We start from the raw sequence: 20,103 nt of genomic DNA on the forward strand, positions 1-20,103 counted from the left end.
TCGGCGAAACGGCTGATCTTTCTCGCGCAGGTGATCTATCTCGGTGACTGGGTAATTTAACACGCCCGAAGACAACCCGGGGAGATTTACAGTGGCCTTTAATTATTTGTTTTCGAACGCTAGGGTGCTCAACTCCAATGACCGTCGGCAACTTGTTGGACCATTCGTGCCGTCGGTAGCCACCAGCATCGTTCGATAGCACGAGCCACCGTGAATTCTAGGTGCCACGTAATTATCGGCTCGACAAAAACCCTCTTCAAATGCACCTCACATGGAAGAATGGTGGAAGCACTCGTGGAACAGCGATAACTGAAGTAGATCGTAATCAATCACGATTGAATATCATCTGCACTGTGAAACTGGGTGATCTGAGTAGACCCTTTAAAAGGACTACTTTACCTTCGGTTTAGGGCAGGTTGGTTTCATATGCTGAAGCTGCAACTTCAATTTGGTTTTAGAACTTTTTGTTTGTTGTATGATTTTATAATTCATAATCTTTTCATTTTTTTCCATAGCATCTACCGTTGTTCCTTTTCCTTCCAGCAAGGTTTCAGCTCGATTGTTCCTGCTACCGATTATCGACCACCTCTTATTATGATCCTGGCAGTAAAATATTGCCCTCGTGCGGAGTTAGCGGCACCCTAAGCACCCACCATACTCTAGTCCTCAATATCACGAAATAATGCGACTACGACTTCCAGCTCCAAACCTGCGCTGATAACTTTTCGATCAACGAGGCGGAGAGAGGAAAGATGAAAGGTCCACTATAATTTTCCCATCAGCTGAATGAGCCACTTTTGTTATTTCCACCGATAAATTAAATTGTGCAAAGGATTATCCCGCTTATCGATGGATTGTGCGGTTTCGTTTTTGTATATGCCTGAGCCGCTGCAGCAGGTACTAATTTCAAGGCGCATGCTGATTGCTGCAAGGAATCATAGCGTCGGCCTTGAATGTTGGAGTAGTTCTTTGCTAGAAAGAAGTTTAAGATAAATACTGCAATTCTTCTGTAGCTCGTGCAATTATTAGCACTAGAGTTGAGCTTCACGTGTTCATTTTTCATATCTGGTTTCGCAAATGCTGTGTCTCTAATTTACCTGCCGATGTTTGAAATCACATAGAGCAAGATTAAATACGTATTAAACGAGTCCACGCAATTACGGAATGGAACGGGCTATAAATCAACGTGATGGTTGCTTTGTGGCCTCTGAAGTGTTGCTGATAAGTAATAGCAGCTTTTAAATGAAGCCCTCCTACAACATCTATTTTACATCGGCATACTCACCTATCTTTCTCCTGATACATCTTATAATTTGTCTGCCTAAAGATCATCCCTTGCGCGATCGACTGCCAGAGAAGTGATTGCTTAATTTATTTGCAATCATGTCAAATCGAGTCAATGGGCGCCTTGGGTTAATCGGATCCATCAACCAGGAAGTGAGGGTAAACGGATGCCTCCCTTTGTCAAATAACTTGCAGGCACCTACTGGGCAAGCGAAGAGCTAATCGATCGCCCCACGGGGAGAGAGAGGAGAGTTATCCATCTTTAATGTCGATCGACCGCATGTGCTAAAGAAAAAAACGAAAAAAAATGCTTCCACAAGATGTGGCAAAACCCTCACCATGGTTGCATTCATAAATCTTTATCAGAAGGAAAACATCACAAGATCGATTTAATCGTTATAAAAAAGACGGTCGAACCCATGAGTGCCTTTGGGATAAAGATTGACTTCATATCCCTTCAAGGGTTTGATCTTTATCGATTAACAACTTACCGGGAAGACGCTCACTAGGTCGAGAGAATTAACCTAATTAGACATGCGTATACACGCTATCCTTGCGATAGTCAGCTGACAAATGTCTTCCGGTTACTTGTATCTGAGGAAGAGCTATAGCAACGCACGTCAGGGCATAATCAATTCATAGAAATTAAAATGAGCAGAGGCAATTATAATTTAATTCAAGCATAGCAAAAGTAGGATAATTCTATATGAAACGCAAAGCAACATCGCTATAGCGGGAGCGCAACGTGTCTGAATGCTATCGCCACTCAATTAAAATTAACAGGTTGACACGAAATGTTACACATTTCCTCGGGCCTTGGCCTCAACTTCAAGAGACCAACGTCGTGTGAAATAGTTCGAAATATCTTGGCTCTCCAAAGTCTAATCGAAATGTTTTACCGGTTGCCCTTTTAGTCAAAAATTCCGCACCGTGCACTTTGCCTTTGTATCTCTTGCGAAACACTGGTTGCTTTCAACAAGTCCTCCGGGTAATGTCTTAATTTGAATCCAGAACACCGTTCGTTGCAGTTGGAATGCCTCGTGTCTACAACATCATCGACAATGGCAAACAAGTAAGGTGCAGAGAAGAATGCAAACCATTCCAAGCGAAGGCGTTCACATTCTTCTCAGCCGTTTGATGAAGTTTTATGCAGGTTTGTCTTAATGTCCATCGTGTTACAGCGAAGGCGAAACCGTACTTCAAATCTCTCGGTAAGTCTCGGTAAGAATTATCCTCAAGACGATCGCAAAGCACAACATGTGTTAAACATACCATTTCGCGTACCGCTTTGAAATCGTGGAGTAGACAGAATAACGAAACCTAGTCAGTCATTTTGCTTTGGGTATCAATCATAAATAGATGGAGCTCACTTTCAAAATGGTTTTTGTCTCCATAGGATTCCGGCAGCATGACAAAATGCTACAACTCTTCGTCACTCTGCGAGAAATATGTTCTATTGGTCAGAAACCTCGGTCCATCTTTTCCATCGCGTTTGAATTGGGCTAGACGGAACGAAAGAAGAAAATCTGTGTTGAGGTTTCTTCTTCACTAAAGACGTCCCTCTTGGTCGATCACAACTCCGTACTGTACATACTCCGCTTTGCTTGTACCGTTTAAAAGCGTACAGCGCTCGAACACTAATTGCATAAGCCTGTTCTATGCACCAGCATCCCATTTTCCCGAGCAAAAGGAAAGCATTGCGGTTCGCTCAAGCAACGCTATGATGGACAACGTCTTCAACGTGCCAGATCGCCTGCCAACATATGCAGCTCAAGAGAAGGGGGATGCTGATCGGTTCAAGAGCTCCACCCGATGGCAAAGTTCGTGAAATCGAAGCAACCGATCAAGCTAATCGCCACTTAGATCATCAAGGCGAGCGTGGAGCGCACGAGCGATGCCCAGGAGGCGATCAACACCAATATGGTTCATATTTTAGAGCTTCTTACCGCTTTCGCAATCCTGGTCGGTTTACAGTTACGTTGGTTTGGGCGGACGAGAAGCGTCGTTTTTCATTTATCGCCTGCTGCCGATCGCCAGAGGAAAAGGGTAGTTTTCACAAACGATCCAGATCCGTCCGGTGCAACGGTCGACTTTGATGTATTCATGGCGCACACCGATGATGTTCTTTTTTCAAGTCTTCTTAGCTTACGCGTCATTTCACTCTCACTTTTATCCGTTTTTTTCTGTACCCTTTCACGATCACTTCGGGTCATGAGTCGGAATGGCTGGAAAATTATGCCACATTAGCCGAGAGACACTTGATCGCGTGAGGAAATTTTTCCTGGACCACATTTAAAACAGCACACTTTCTTGCCACTCCCTTGACAGGACGACTGATCCGAAGAGCTGTCTGTTCGTGAATTTATTTATTGGCGTTGAAAGCAAATATTGAACGTCCGTTCATATGTTACTTTCATGACGGAATGCAGAATATTTGAACACTGGGCAGAAACGCGAAAGAATTTGACCAACGAAACTGTTTCGCCGGGCTTTATATTATCACGAGGTTATTATTGTGGATGAACGGTTTTATTTCAAAAATACTTTATTTCAAAAAATAGAATCAGGAATCAAAAGCTTGTGATCAAATGAGAAGGGAAAACTAATACGCAATGTTTCTGCCGACTCTTCATGTCTCGAGGCTGCATGCAGTCGCAATGGTATCACGAAACGCAACGGAAGCTGACCGATTTTGCACCGTTTACTTCCATCTTTGATTCAGTTCCGACTACACCGACGACCGTCTACGACTTTACGTGGCAACAGTCTGCGTCAGTCCTAGAGCCTCCCCGAGGCTATAATGGAACGGTAAAAGTTCATTCCGTGATCGTGGCGTACGACAAACGAAAACGCGAACTCTTACGTTGTTTGTCGGATCGGGATTCCGACCGTCGAGGACGAAGACGGCGGAGAACGAAACAAATCGGGTTAAATTGACATTTTGACTTATGTCTCGTAACGTTTCCATTCGCTATTCAACTTGTCGGTGCCGACACGGTCCTTTCCATTGGTCACCGCATCTTTTGCCGGAGTTGGGGAAGCTGTGGTGGCCATCTCGTGTGGTTATTTCGTTGGAATGCCATCGCTAGTCGAGATCGCGATCGAGATTCCATCGGATCTTGCGGATTTTGTCGTATCACGCCTTGATGTCACACAGAGGTCTTACTTGAGTTTGGAAAACTACAAAGCATTGTACATGCGAACGGCAATTTATTTCTTAATTAAGTTGAAACATTTCCTCACGTTCACGATTCGTTGCAAATCACAACGGTCCATTGTTAGACAAGTTTATTTCTCGATTCTCGATCGGTTCGGGGTGAAGGTTTTCCTTTTTACCTCGACGTGATAGAGATCTCGCATTGGTGATACGTAACACATGTGCCTTTCTTGATAATTATGTGCCAATCGGACACTAGGACAAGTCAGTAGAGGGAGCACTAGAAAATAATTGCGTTTTAAATCAATCGAACAAGTTGATCAAATGAGTGATTGAATAGATCGGTAGAAATGCAATACCGCTGCAAAATAATTCTCGCTGTACTTTGGACAGTTTTTGAGCAGTTCGTATTTCATTTGTGGATAGTTGTTATAGAAAATGTGTTACCCTTCATGCTAACCTTTCGATAAGACAACCGTTACCTTGCACAAGCCTGGTCAAAAGTCAGACCAAAAGGAACTTAATCAAGCGCCCTGCGATATTGCATTTTGAAGCCCTGAATTAATCGTTTACTCGCACAGCCAAGGGGAGCAACACCCTGATTGATGCCGCACAAAAGTGGTCGACTGTTCCGAAGTGGGCAGCCGTATCTTAGGCCAGGACCGTACTGCACAATCAGGATCCCGACTCAACGCAAATCACAAGGGCAATGGTGGGTCAATTCGAAAGAGATCTATTTATAAGGCAGTGAAGCGGACACGCCGCAGCATGCGGGTGGCGGAGACTTTTCGAGTGCAACACCAGCTACCATTAATCTCGGCGGGAATCGCCATGACGGTTCGAGGCGCTATCATTCACCGCGTTGCACAATTGCAACAATGTATGGATTGACGAATTTAAATATTAAACTGTTTCGGTCATTCCATGGTAGAGGAATAAAAGTAGGTCAGTGTAGTTCTCAGATATCATTTCTCAAAACAAGTTCCTGCTAAACAGTGAAGGGCTCATGGGAAACCCACGGAAGAGCACGGCTGACAAATGAACTTAATCGGGGGAATTATTGTTGACTAATTGTAAGACGATAGCCTTGTATGGGTCGGCGCGCATGTTCCGCAACCCGAAAGGCTTTTAACAATCCCAGACAGTGCGCCAATGTCGGAGTAGAGTGACAAATCTTCTGATAAAACATCAGGCGTGAGTCAAAATCCTTTACGCAGTGCGAAAGGTGAGCCAAAGCGAAGTTCCTCTCCTAAACACCATATGGCATTCCATCTGACAGAAGGTCCCAAACCATAGCTTTAGAATCGTCCAAGCAACTCTGCGAAACCCGCCGTCAGACAACTAAGACCCTAGCGCCTTATACCTACGCAACACTAGCACATGGTTCGTCATTGGATCTCAAGCCCAAGATGACAGTGGACGATAAATCTATCATTCTGCTCCATTATTGGCGACGTGTGGCGCAAGCGGTCGAAGGCCCACGAAACTGACCACGTGACTCAGACCAGGTACCACATTTCCATGTTCGATGCAGTAGACTTTTCCACTCGCCAAACAAATCAGACTTCAGGCTCACGACGGCGTTGACAAACCAGCGTACGTTGGCGTTTCTCGGCGTCCAGGAGTTTACAACTGTTATCGCATCTCACTGTGTACTTCTATTTCTGCGGTTTTCAGGAGCTCACGTTTCCTTCTTCTTGGTTTCAGAGTTGACCCGCACCGGATATCTCCTGAATTCTACCAGGCGTATCTCTTGGCTGAAGCAAGAAGTGACAGCAATTGGATGATGTTGATTTTCATAATTTTCTATTCATACGCTGCGCCAATCGGTAAGTGGGACGGTAAAAAAAAGAACACTTGTCTGACTTTGCGATCAATTTTAGGGTACTTAGAATTGATAACAATGAATTTCGCTTATCACATATTCTTTATCTATCTTTCTACGAAGCATGTGCAAAAAAAGAGAGTAAAAAACGGTCACCAAGCGGCGCAATGATCGAAAAAGTGCAAAAAGTCATAATTTTGCCAGCGTGTGATTTTGCCAGCCTACTGTATGTATCCCACAGAGTCGCGTGGGCTTTTGTCTGGTGAGTTCCAACAGTCATCGACGAATGAATTAAGCTATATTTTGCTTGTTATGTAGTTGAGATTTTCTTTTAGTTTTTCGATCATTTGTGGATAATTTATTTAGGAGCAGAAAGGCTAAAGGCAGAAAGGATAAATACTTTGACACGGAGTTACTGACACATGAATGCACTCGATAGCCATCTAACGGCGCCTAATGAATAATAGATGGCGTTAAGATAATCCCATATACGATTTTATTCGATCCCTTATGCTTTGCAAGAGAAAGGAACTCCACCTTTCTGTTAGAGATGTTTGTTTAATCCGTGGAAAGCGGAATCGGGTCGCTATTAGATGATGGACTGCCCAGACTTCCCACTTGCCGGATGACAAGTGTGATTGTCACTGTCTTACAGTGCCGCCGACACTATCTGCCATCTGTTATCGCTTTTAGCAGCATTAATGTCTTAGCCACCATCTATCCAGCCAGGCGGGTGTGAAGAAGTGGGTAAGTCTTCACAGTGCTTTCCGCACTTTGTTCTTTGCGCGTAGTGAAGGAAGGCAGAAAAAGAAAGACGCTTTAATATGAACGCCTTTCTTCCACCTGGTACAGTGGGTTACGATGGTGTGGTTGAGGCTTGGATCATTTTCGCTACTTTTGGTGCGGTGTTTTCCAACATCTCGACCTCACGGTTGGTATCACATAAACCGGGTGTTGGTCGGACCTACCGTTGGACTGGAGGCCATGCCTGAGCAAAGCACGTGTTCTGTTTAGCATCGGAAGGCACCATGTACCCTATGCCCTTTTCTGGACCCGAGGTTACCATATACCGAAACATACAGGTGATGTTCTCAATGGATTTCCTAGTATGTAGAATGAAGAGGCGTGAACTATAAGTCTTTAGGTATGGAGTCGAGCCAAGTGGTAAATTTTCGCACCTTGATTCTTGTTGGGATATCTGCATATATTCACCTTTATATCGTTGGGATATCTGCAAATCATCCAAATACTGTCTCTAAAATACTCAGTAAAATAAAAAAAAACGCTCTACTCTGGTACATTCAACATGCCCTTTGGCCATAACACATGAAAGCAACATCCATACTTCCCATCTGCAGTTCTTGAGGTGTGATGCTATTGTACAGGCTTTATTTATGATCCAGTTGGTCTCATAAATAATGTATCGCAGGGATGCATAAATAAACATTGAAGCTGTAGATACACAATTGATTCAAGTCTTGCGATTCTAAAAATACGTTAAACTGCATATGTAAGCCGTTATCAAGCCTAGAACAAATAGCATTTTGGATTAATAGTTGCTTTGATGTTATATCTTATCCTTTAAAAATCCGGAAACGGTTAGTTTCATCATTGTCAGTACTGAGCGTGTTCCATGCAATAGCTCTTAAAGCATCTTGTACCTCTTGGCACATCGGTTAAATGAACTACAGGGGGCACAAATGCAAATAGAAAGTGCACGACGGATCGCTCGTTAATGAATTCCAGTCACCATTCATCGTCACGATCGACTCGCGTGCGCAATCGTTACGCATTCGATCAATCTCGGGCGGGACCTCCATTTGAAGTAGCGTGACAATTAATTACCCTCAGTCGAACAGCTGTAGCCAACAAAGCCAAGCTCACCTTTTGCCGCAGGAACAGGAAACCGTCCGGCGAACGTTGTGATCTTACTTCTGATCTCGTTCCGTTGCTCACACTCTCGCTTGTCAAGTGACAAGACAAGAGCCGTGAAAGACAAGTCCATATCGGCCCCGAGAGGTCGCGTGTGAGGAAGCCGACCAATATAAATAATAATTAAATAAGTAATCAATTAGCGCGCGTGAACGCGTCCGGAGTGTTCCGAGGCGGCATGTGATTTATTGAATTTTTCAACTCCTCACCCGCGCCAGAGAAGACGCCGTTACGGGCACGCATAAGTGAGCCACCGACACACTTCTGAGACACGAGCATTCCTATGAAGCCGCATGCCGTAGGGTGTTGAAACGTATTTTCCTGGATGACTAAATGCAACGACATTTCCTCGGACCATAATCGCTGCGAGGAGGTTGCAAAAAAAAACGAACCCTCAGCTTACCGAGTGTTGCCACGAGGGATAGATTTATAGTAAGGGTGATTAATTCGTGAGTGGATTGTAATTTATAGGTTCCAAACTTGGTAACGTGAACTTTACGCTTGTCCGTTAGCTATGCTTTTTTTTTAATCAGTCTCGGGGATTATTTGCACTATTGGCAACCAATTCTGGGTTGCTTTGATGAGGTTGAGGCCTGAAATTAATCAAAGGTGAACAGTTCATGTTAGATTAATATGATACTTTACAATTTTGATGGCAACCATCCATAGTTCACTATAAAGAATCGATACCAATCATTTTGTTCGTTTGGAAGCATGAGCTTATTCTGTTATCATAATCTAGTGTTCTGTTCTAATCTTGCGTTCCGGAAATTATTAGAGATCATCAGGACTGAAGTATTGGCCAACAACTTTACTAATATGATGTAGGCACGAAGGTTCCATGTTTAATATTTTCCATGCATTGGAACATTTCTCAAACCAACGCCAAATGATTATCAATCATTAAAGGCTTCTTTATTAGTACTTTATCATTTTCTTCGGTTTCTAAACGAGTGGATCACGATTGCAAATAAGGATCATACCTTGCAAACAACTCTGAATTCGTCAGTGAAAGATGGATCTGAAGTCATTTGAAGCCCAGTGGGTAATACCGTCGTATAATGTTTGTGTTCAACTCCTTGGAATGCTGTGCAATCGGTACAAGCCGAACTGGAAGCACCAAGGAGAGCTAATAGATTTATTAGCTTATTGATCTATTTATTCATGCTGTCCTCACTGCGGAAGCCTCATGCGTCCATATAAGCCCATTCGCTTCTGAAGCCGCATGGAATAGTAGGAATTATACCTCAGGAACTCCCTGTTTAGCGATACAATTGAATAGAGTCATGAAGCTTCGATGAAGGATCAAATATTCGCTCTGCGGACAAATTGGTAGCGATCTATTGGAATCGAACGATTCTGCTTTAGCTGTCGTCAAGATCCTCGAAAGGAGTGGGATGTAATGGACCCGTAACAATTCCTTTTTCAACGACAGTACCTTGCGCTTTTGATTTATTGGGACAGTTACATAAATTAAATTGCTTGCAACAAGCCTTTTGGGTCTGGGAAACGAAGGGTAGCAGTAGGGGAATATTTGCATAAAGTGATAGCACCGAGACATCTTTGACTAATGGATGGGGTGCTGCAGCATATCGGTATGGCAAAATTTCCCATACTTCCGTAAGTTTCCTTCTACGGATAATGTTTGTATTCGATCCATTTGCATGGGGATTTGCGCGAAAGGTTTGCATTGGAGCTGCGAACCCGATTATACATCGCCCAAGCAATAAGCTGAGGAGAAGCAAGTTCAGATCTAAGCGGATGCTGTTGTACAGATCTTGTTTTAAAGGGTATGCTACTTCACAAATAATAAGACGGCTTTTATACTGAACCAGAAAAAAAAGAAGTCGACATCACTCAAGGTCCAAGAATTCCAGGAGCATTGTTTGTTGTGTAGCATTTTTTATGCTCCACGATCGATCGTGCTGATTCTGATTGTATTGCCTCTTCCGGGGATCGATCAAACGACATGCCGACCAATAAATATCATAACATGTAAGCCACCGGCGCAGACAGATTGCTTTCCGTAAGTCCAACGATACAAATCGCGGCATGATAAATTGCACCCCGATTGATTCAGTAATCTATCACTATCCGGATCTTTTTTGGGCAATACGAAGGTCCTCCTACAAGCAGCAGCAGCGCGGTGTATCGAGACAGCAATCACGGTCGCTCTGCAGGAGGGAAAATCGTGAAATTTGTCCATTTATCCTTTATTAGTCATAGCTGAGCAGTGGTTCGGCTGCACTGCATCAGATTCGCTCGAAGGACACATTCTCGTGCTCTGGTGAACGATCCAGGTGTGCATATTATAAATATTCAAATTATGCCAACTGCGCTTTTAGTCGCTATTTTGTGCCGATCAATCGATGACGATTTGGTATGCTCCAGGTTGCGCCACACACGCGACGCAGGCTCTCGGCATCATCCCTGGTCTTGACCGGGAGTTCGGTAGGGTTGGTGCAACGCAACGAGCTTCTTTCCACATTGAGGTTATCAGAAAATTGTTATTTCACCACTGAGGGTCGAACAAATATCGACAAGTAGCAAATGAAGCTAAAAGCTGTTTCGACCCCCAGGATGAAACGTCATCGCCTTTCGTTTTCCTTTCGACTGGACCACCGGGAGGAGTAGCAACAGATTACGGTTTTGGTTTTGCTATTCACATTGTTCGAACGTTTAATGCTCCGCAGTGTCATAATGCTGAAGAATTTTTCAATTTTTAAATGAAAACTTTTGACAGTCCTTGAATTGTATATTGGTTATACTTGTAAATCGAATACTTGGCGTATCGTTCTATTAAATGGCAAAGAATTGCGTCAAAACGAAAGAAAAGAATGGTGTTCAACGATTAAAAGTGCTCTCTTGGAGTTTCTATCGCAGAGGATCCGACTCTTTTTTCCGTTTTGAACTAGTTGAACAATTTATTTAAAAATGATTCCTTGCTCCAGATTACGGTGCATTACATGATTTGTGCAGCTCGAAATTGAATTAATTGAAACTTTGCTCCTATTCCAGCGCCATTCGAGGCGTGCACAAAACATTGCATGAACACGAGCCGCAACCTTTGGCTCGTGCTGATGGAAATTAACCTTCCTAAGTTAAAATAATCCTCCTCTCCGACACGAAGCGAGCCATACTAATCATGATCGAGCGAAATGAAATTGCAAAACCGTCAAACACTTTTCGGCGAGTTGGAGCACCTCGGTAGCTGGAAAACGTGTTTTACCATTAACTCCTGCCTACAGAAGTTTGTTTCCATTAACTCCTGCCAAGTGTTTGGGACAAAGCTGTTGAGTGCAACAATGTATTTGTTTTCATAAATCATATTGCTAGTTTTTTCTTTCATAAATTTCTTATGTTTTAATCAAACTGTGTGTGCACAATGTTTTTTTTAATCAATATGATGCACATAATTTAATTACACTCCAAAGTTAAATGTACTTCACTTGTCAATTTATGCCACTATTTTGGATTTATCACGTCTTAAATCGTGATTAATACCACTCACCAAACCGGTAGCTTCGGGATTCTCCACTTTTTCCTCCAAGACGGAAGACACGTTCCGTCGGTAGCTCTTTCGGCACGATGACACGATGTTGCTGACCTCTTACACGCGATTGTCACCCGTTCGGACCGAGGTGCTCGAAGGCGGTTGTCCTTTTTCTTGAACAGTCCGCTGCTACAACTTGCGAAGGGCACGCGCTGAAACATGTAATGACACGGACCGAAAACATTCACGAAAAGTGGAAAAGTACAAGTCGACGCGAAACTCAACGGTTGCTTCGTTCTGTGCGGTATGTTGAGAGGAACTGACACGATCCAAGGAGGTACGTGCACAAGTTATGTTCGTGTCTACTGTGATCCATTGTGGGAGATACCGACAGCAAATGGATGCATTTGAACATGCATGTTTCTTCTCTATGAAGGGGAAAATGAATATGCACTCTCATTCTTTATTCGTAAAACATTGAATGAGTTTGGTTTAAGTTTAATGACGAACTTTACCTAATACTTTGGTGTTAGTTTCAAAGGTCTTTGCCATTTCCAACTAAAACATCGTGCACTAACCAACCACCAACTTATCAACATCGTACACTAACTTAACTGCACCACGACATAAACCATTCCATAAAACTTACTCCCGGTGGATATCATCAAGTCGAGACTTTTTTTGCTCGGTATTGAAGTCGCCATGTATCGGTATTGCAAAAGACATAATTCTTCGATCACGTCGTGCGCTTTATGGATCATGCAACTGGCTTTTTAATGCTCCTTACCGCGAATCTGTAAATATTTGTTTGTAAGGGATGAAAGGAGATCATTTTCGTTTAGTAGCGAAAGAACAAAAACCCTCCGTCAATCGGTTTCATGGCTCGTGCTCATAAACCACCAGCATCAACAAAGTGATACAGAGGGTGAGAGAGAGGGAGAGGCTAAGGGCGACGATCTTCGTGGTAGGTGCAATAAATTATGCAAAGCTGTGTTAATGCTCCAAATTCAACTAAATGACAGCAATGAATATTTATGATGTTGTAATGGGTCTTCAATAAATTGAAGTAATCTTCTGACATGGTTAAACCATTGATTCAATGACACAATTTTTTATGCGGTTAATGTTGTTTTATAAAACACAGACATACATTTTTTCCATTATCATTTTTTTATTGTGCTTCAGAAGTTCTATCTTGTTACCAATCCTTTTTTCGATGATGTGAAGAATTAACAGTGGTTTTTTTGTGTATTTATTTTTGAAGAAAAGTTTTAAAGTATCGAAAGACAAATATAATTCTTCCCGTCAAAGACGTGTTTTACTTCACTGTGCTTCCTTGAAGTTCAATGCCTTACACGGGGTCCACACTACAGCGCGACGTCCCCTCACTGTACCTTGTACTTGTACCACTTACTTCTAGCCTTCACAAATGTAATTAAGTTATGAAACTCCGTTTTAATTGATATTTTTACCAAAGTTTTTACGGGTGCCGGAACGTAAACAAACTGCCCTCAACAAGTAGGAGATGACGGAGAAATATATACCTTCTACGGTGGGGCAAAATATCGATGATGTTTGTTTTAGGTTATTTTCTCAGTGAATTTCAAATGTAGAAGCGCCAAACTCACTCAGGGTGCATAAAATACATAGCTAAACAAATATCATGCATTACTACCTCAAAATTCAACAAAAAAATTTAGCCGAGTTTGCGCCCCAATTTGATACATATTTCCACATACTCCTCTACCTCTGTCGCGCTTGGCTTGCGTGATTGTTCTGCCGAAACTGGGCTACTTTTGAAACGGGACGTCGCGCTGCAGTGTGGACCCCGAGTTACAATTATCATTTATCTTATGGCAAACAATTTGACGTCCCATCTTCTTCAATGTCATTCCACGCTCGTAGACATAGGCGTAACGATTGCGAGGACGGCCTAGGTAATTTAACAAACGGTCGTAACGTTAAACCATGATGCTGATGATGCGCATAAAATACTAATTTATTTATTAGCACAACGCTTATTATCAGTCATTACGGGTGCTTTTGGCATCCTGGGCTGAATTATCGTTAATGTCTTAATTATTGCCTCCCTGCTTCGTTTAACAATCTTCCAACAGACGTTTTCTTGGACCAAAGTCTAAGTCTGGTCACAACAGCGATGGAAAAAATTTCCCTGCAAAAGTGTCGTCGACATAGATTGTTGCGAAAACCAGATTCCTGGACGCTATGTTTGATCGGCATTCCATCACGAATTCTTCACCCTTCGTCGTGGGAATTGTTGAAGTCCAAACTAGCCATATTAGGTAATAACGTGTTAATTATTTAATAACACATCGCCTAACCATTCCACCATGCCACCTCTGTTTCACCTCCTCCGAGCCTCCAATAAAGTGATAATTATCTCGTGATCCTCAAGTCGAGGCGCCTCAATAGCCTCACGTCTCGGAAAACTGGTTGACTGTACAACCTGTCGCTATTCCTTCCACTCTCTGGAGACAACCCACCAAGTCACAATGTTCCTCTGTTGCACCTTACGGAACGAATTGCACAAAACGAGACAATCATAATAATATGTCCCCGAATCGCTGATACGTGATTATTGCGAACAACCCGGGTTTCACTACAGACATCAAAGGATTTACGGCTAGATACAGGTTCTCCGGGTGAAACTGACCACACTCGCCGACGCACACCATCCTTAATCGTCCGAAACGGCTCCCCGAAACAGGTTCCAATGCAACGAAACGAACCCGACATCGCGTGGAGGAAGTAATATTCCGATAATATCCACAATTAAGTGAAAAAGAAAATGCACATTAATATAATGCATGATTTATTGCACGCCACACCGATCAGTTGCACCGTATTAAAGTAAAGTGTTATTTATGGTCCAATTCTACTATTTTTGTACTACTCCTGAGCGCCTCGGCTCGTGCTGTGTGGAAAAGAGGCGAAAGAAAAAGATACAAAACCCAAATAGTTCAGGTCCTCGGTTTTGACTCATGCGACCTTACTCAAACGCACAGGTTCTTCGGAGGCCCTTGTTGGGACGAAAATTTCCCCCATGTCGATCCTATCTTTCCCCGAGGTAAGAAACCGATGGAGGCTTTGAAGACTTGGCGCACGGGTCGAGAGATTTATTGCTCCCCAGGATTCTCCTGATCCGTAAGGAATAGGTCGGGGAACTCGCTCTCGCGATCAAGCAATAAAAATAGTTCCGCTAATAAAATATTTGCTAAGCGGTTCGTCTACAAGAATGTCGGCCACGAGCGAAGGCATGAGGTGGTCGAAAGCGCTCAGCTCTGAGCTAACTTCATTAGGAGGAAAATCGTAGGATGATCGCTCCTGAAAAGAGACATCAAGACCCATTACGATGATCGGTTGCGATTCTGGAAATGAGTAAAGAATTGAAACACATTCCAATATATAATTTATCAAAGCTTTTTTATATTTGTTGCTTCATTTATTTTGTATTTTAACTAATGGCAACCACAATTGTGGTGGTAAAATGTCATCCGCGTATAAGATTGAGCTCCCATGAACCGCCTGGTATATTTTTACATAATGTACGGTCCAGTCATGACACATTAGTTTAAAAAGTTCAAACCCGCTAGTACGTTAGTACGTTTAAAATGGGTGCGTACGGTTAGTACAAATGTTTAGAACCCAAATTGTTAATTGATTAAATTCTGATTGATTTTTTTTAAACCGCTTGGATGCAAAATAAGCCTCCATCTTCACATTGTCATGATTTAATGTCACCTTCGGAAAAGGCAATATTATCAATCTTCTGTCGGCGTTGCGGTGATTTTGTTGGTTCATCAGCGAAGAGTTAATCGATTTGCTCGTTTTTACTTCATCTTCTTCTTAAGCGTTTTTATGCGTTTTGGACGATCGAACGATATTTATGAGTTATTTCCTGTTCTATGCTTAACGGTCACCTTTTGCAACAACGAAGCCATTCGACTGCACATAACAATTGCTTTTTATCACTTGCAATCACTTTTCCATCGGTACCATTCGTCATGCGGTACCGGTTTATCTTAAAAAGTTGACTTTCTTGGAAATTGGTTATTGACGCTGTAGATCATGTTGACAAGATATAGCTGGTTTATTTGGTGCAACAGAAACATTAACAGCATGCCTAACATTATTATTAATCGGTTTTGACCTAAATCTGATTCGAAAAATTAACAACTTTTAATTTGAGCGATACATTGAAAGAGAATCATCGAGGAAACAGCCAAAGCAATAGATTAACTTATGGTAAGGTCTAATTTACTATTCTACGCCGTGCGCCATAACTTGTTTGAGCACTACCGGACATCGCTTTGGCCATGGAAAGAGGAAAACAGAACTCGATAAAAATGAGATCGGTGGGTCAATATCGTGACCTGAAGTAAGCGGAGGGTGTGGTCGGAAGTTGTAATGTTTCGAGCCTGCCGGAGTCAGTAAGCTTCTGCATTTCTGCAACATTTATGTCATGCTTTTTTTTTATTTGTGCTTCTCGTCTCCATTTCTCCATCTGAACCCATCGGTCGTTCAGGTGTGGTTCGGGCGGTTTTCTCAAGCTGGGCGTATTCTTTCACGGTTTGTCCGGCTTCGGTGCAGTACAGTACATTGGTGATTTTTTCGTTGCGATACGAAGCCCAGTACGGGCGTTGGATATGGTCGAACATCGTCTAGAGATGTAAAAGAAAGAAAATAACAACAACGGAGAAACATTTGAAAGTACGCAAAGGGCAACCGAGACGAATCGCTGTTATCTTGCTGTATGCAAGTGGTTCACTGTGTGGTAAGCGTTTGTTACTCATTAATTAGTTTGAAGAGCCAATTTCAATTAAGTTGTTACTAACACAGTTTTTCATAAAATGATGCTTTGCAAATGAAAAATGATGCATTGATGATTTTATTGAATCCAATACGTATAAACAATTATCACTGCAACCTGTTAAATCTTCCGCAGTATAAATGGGATGCTCAAATTGATCCGCTCATGACTTAGAAGCGCAAAGTAACCGCTCATCACCCCCAAGAAAGCAGGTTGCTTTCTTCAAAGGCAGCCGTTATTTATCGTCCCGCTTGCACCGATTCGTGATGGCTCAATCTAAATCAATCAAGTTGAGATTTCAGTCAAGGGTAGTGCCATACGGCATTCGAGCGAAATCTAACTTCTTGTACGATCGATTCTATCGGAGCACCGCGAACGCATCGTCAACAAAGAGGATGCTGGAAGTCTGTACATTTTGTACCGCACATGAGAGTCTTATGGAGGCAACACAAACGAAACGCCTAGGAAGGGAACGGTGGTCGGTGGGGTGAAAAACATGTTCCTCGATCGAAAGTTACTTTACCTCGACGTGTAATAAATCGCTTGCTTGGATGGTCGTGGGGAGTTCCTATGATCATTACCGGATATACCGATGAATTCCACAGTAAAAAGATCATGGCACGCATGTGCTGCAGATTTAGAGATCCCGGGAATCACATGCTACAGATAGGCTGTATCAAAACTCAACAAATGTACCTAAAGAAGTCTTTTGGTCGATACTTGCGTGTGTATGATTCGATTTGCTGGCTGTAAAACAAACCTTAAATATATTTGCCGCTTGCATGGGGCAAAAGGATCGGAAGTGAAATACTGCCGCGCGGCAGCGACTGCTGAAGAAGCTATTTTATAAATCATCGCGCAGAATCGTAAAAGGTAATCGAACACGGAACCCATACCGAACCGAGGTAAGAGCTCCCTTGTGCCGCTCGATGCAAGCGGTCAAATATAAAACGACCGTTTGCCATGCTCCAACCAAACCCACCCAGAATGTGGATGCTGTTTTTTCTTTCCGATTTTATTATTGTCTGAGGAAAATGACACACACAGTGGGAATCATCGAAAGGAGTCCACGCATGCTCAACACACTGCAGGCGGCCGATGTTCTCTTATCTACCGGTGCTGGTGTGTGTGGGTGGAAATGGTTGTTTATATTCCACGCTCCTGCATACAATTATTCATGTCTTTAATTTAATTACCTGTGGATCGCTGGTAGTGGTTGAAAAGAATTTCAAGTGAGGAAAAATTAGCGTATCGGCTTAAAGTGGAACCTGGAGGCGAAATGGAATATGCTTCAGTTTCGTCATCGTTTGTAGTTATATTAAATTTGTATCATTAAAAAGTAAGTCTGGTGGGCAGAAAACTGCTTTGAGCCAACTATCCGATGCAATGACCACACACTGCAGCGTAGTGAAACTCTTTTTTAACGTTTTCAATCGGTTTACCTGGACGTGGTTTCACTTGCAAATGTTGTTATAGGATGCCGATATCAACATCAATAATTATGGGAGGGAAAGTAATCACTTATCATGATTATTATTTTTATTACATTTAACGTTGGGGAAGGGGATTTTCGCACGATTGATGGCTGTTCACTCGTTTGTTTTGTGTTGAAAAGATCTTTCTAGTAAAAAATCTAGTAAACAATATACATGTGCAATATAAATGTACAAAAATTAAGACAAAGAATTGAAGCAACTTTTCAAGGACATCTTAACTTTTCTGTTTCGTAGAAAAGTAAGATGCTGTAATTATTATTCAGTCATTTTTATTAGTATGCGCGGTTAATCCCCTGCGAATAATTTCAGACACAAGCATCGTTTTTATTAAAAAAATCATCCATGTGCGATAGTGTATCAATTTATGGATGGTGCTGGGATGGCTTGCTAGTTTAGTATGTTTTCGATTAATACAACATTTTGTTAGTGATCCCAAACATTTATAATCAAGCGTTTGCGATCCTGTATTTGTCAGACCATGAGTTTTGGTTTTAACTTAATTGCCTTTTGGCGAGAAGTACTAGCACCTCTTGCAGTTAGTATTCGTATGCACCAAAGTTCATGTAACAATTTTAGAATAATCAAACCAGTACGTTTCCTTTCGACCGGAAATTTTCATCCCTTGCAATCGATGGCCCAATTGATTCACATTCCATATAGGACTTATTTCTAGCCGACAGTATCTAATTATTAAAATGGTAGTAACCCAAATATGTCCCACGGATGTAGGCACACCGCGAAGGTATCGTAAAAAACTTTTTGTCGGTAAAGGAAGCCTATTAAAGAGCTTCAACCGACTCGACTCGAACGGTGCGTAACGTCACAGTATAAAACCATTGCGGAGAGGTCCGAGATCATGGTGTAAAGCAGAAGCTCTAAGCCCTGCGTAAAAGAGGAAACTGTATCCGTAAGATACGTGATAAGTTCAGCTATAATTGCTTGTGGTAATGGATCATTAGCAACCCCAGCCTGCAACTCGAGTCAGGTTGCGATTGCGTAACAAAAAGCGGTAAAATGACGCCACTCTTCGCCGGCGTCTTCCCAGACTCAATGCGGATAACCTTAAAAGCTGCCTTCAAGTGATAACATTATGTCGTTCCGCCGATCGGTAGGAAGCAATCGGCCCGTGTAACTGAGCCGTGCTACCGTTGCATCGAGCAGGTCGGTCACTATGCACCCCTTTTGATAACATTCAGTGAAGCCGATACGTTAGTTAGACACAGGAGCGACCAAAAGGGACCGTATTATGGGTTGCAATTATGCTTAGAAGTCAACCGTATTACTGGTTTGTGTGGATACGAATTGAAGCACATGTTTGAAGCAGCGGGACAGACCCTTTGAGGAGTCCAACGGGGGACGTCTTTGTGTGTCCAATTTGGACGCATTTTACTGCTATCTATCGACTCAGGTATTCATTTTGGTTCGCGTTCCTTAAAGTGTTTCTAATTGTGCGAGAAGGCTTGCAAATCACAAACGATTGTATTGTTCGTCTCGTAATTGAATCACCATACGTACAGAATGCTCTTTTCAGGATAATTGTGCACTTCATTTTTCAGAGCAAAGAAGTATTTTCCAGAAGATAAATTCCCGATGGAAATGAAATCCAATGTGATGATTCTTTCTAACGAACATCGACATTATTTTACTTGTTGAACAGTTTTTTTAGCAAACAAAACAGAACTTTAAAAGACGAACCAAAACAAATTTCGTTCGTTGAAGTCTTTCGTTCGAAATTTAAGCGACGAACCCGTTTTTATTCCATGCTCGTAAGTCACTCTCGCAACCTTTCTTTCTCTCTTACAATCTTCTCTCGCAATCCTTTTTTAATTTCAGTTCTCCTTCTCTCAGTGATGTTTTGCAGGGAGGGGAAAGTTTCGAAAACAACTCACAATATGTGCACAAGCGAAACGTTTGGCACGGAAACTGATAGTAGGTTGGAGATCATAATTAATAATCAGATCAAATTATTGGACAAGTGAATTCTCAAGATTTTCCGAGAGTTTTCGATTGCATTTGTTGACTACATTTAAAATTATAACAGTGGGAAAATATTTCTCAAGGAGCATTCTACAACAAAGTGAGAGT

General features: G+C 42.3%; 1 protein-coding gene across 1 annotated transcript in view; it reads left to right on the forward strand.

Moving 5' to 3' along the window:
- The first annotated feature begins 16,450 nt into the window (after positions 1-16,450).
- LOC131261075 (protein cortex-like) overlaps positions 16,451-20,103 on the forward strand; it is a 36,967-nt gene continuing 33,314 nt past the window's right edge. Inside the window, exon 1 of the mRNA XM_058262977.1 lies at positions 16,451-16,486. Coding sequence (XP_058118960.1) covers positions 16,466-16,486 — 21 coding nt within the window. The 5' untranslated portion in view covers positions 16,451-16,465. The remainder of the gene's footprint in view (positions 16,487-20,103) is intronic.

This window comes from Anopheles coustani, chromosome 3, assembly GCF_943734705.1.
Source record: "Anopheles coustani chromosome 3, idAnoCousDA_361_x.2, whole genome shotgun sequence".
NCBI lineage: Eukaryota > Metazoa > Arthropoda > Insecta > Diptera > Culicidae > Anopheles > Anopheles coustani.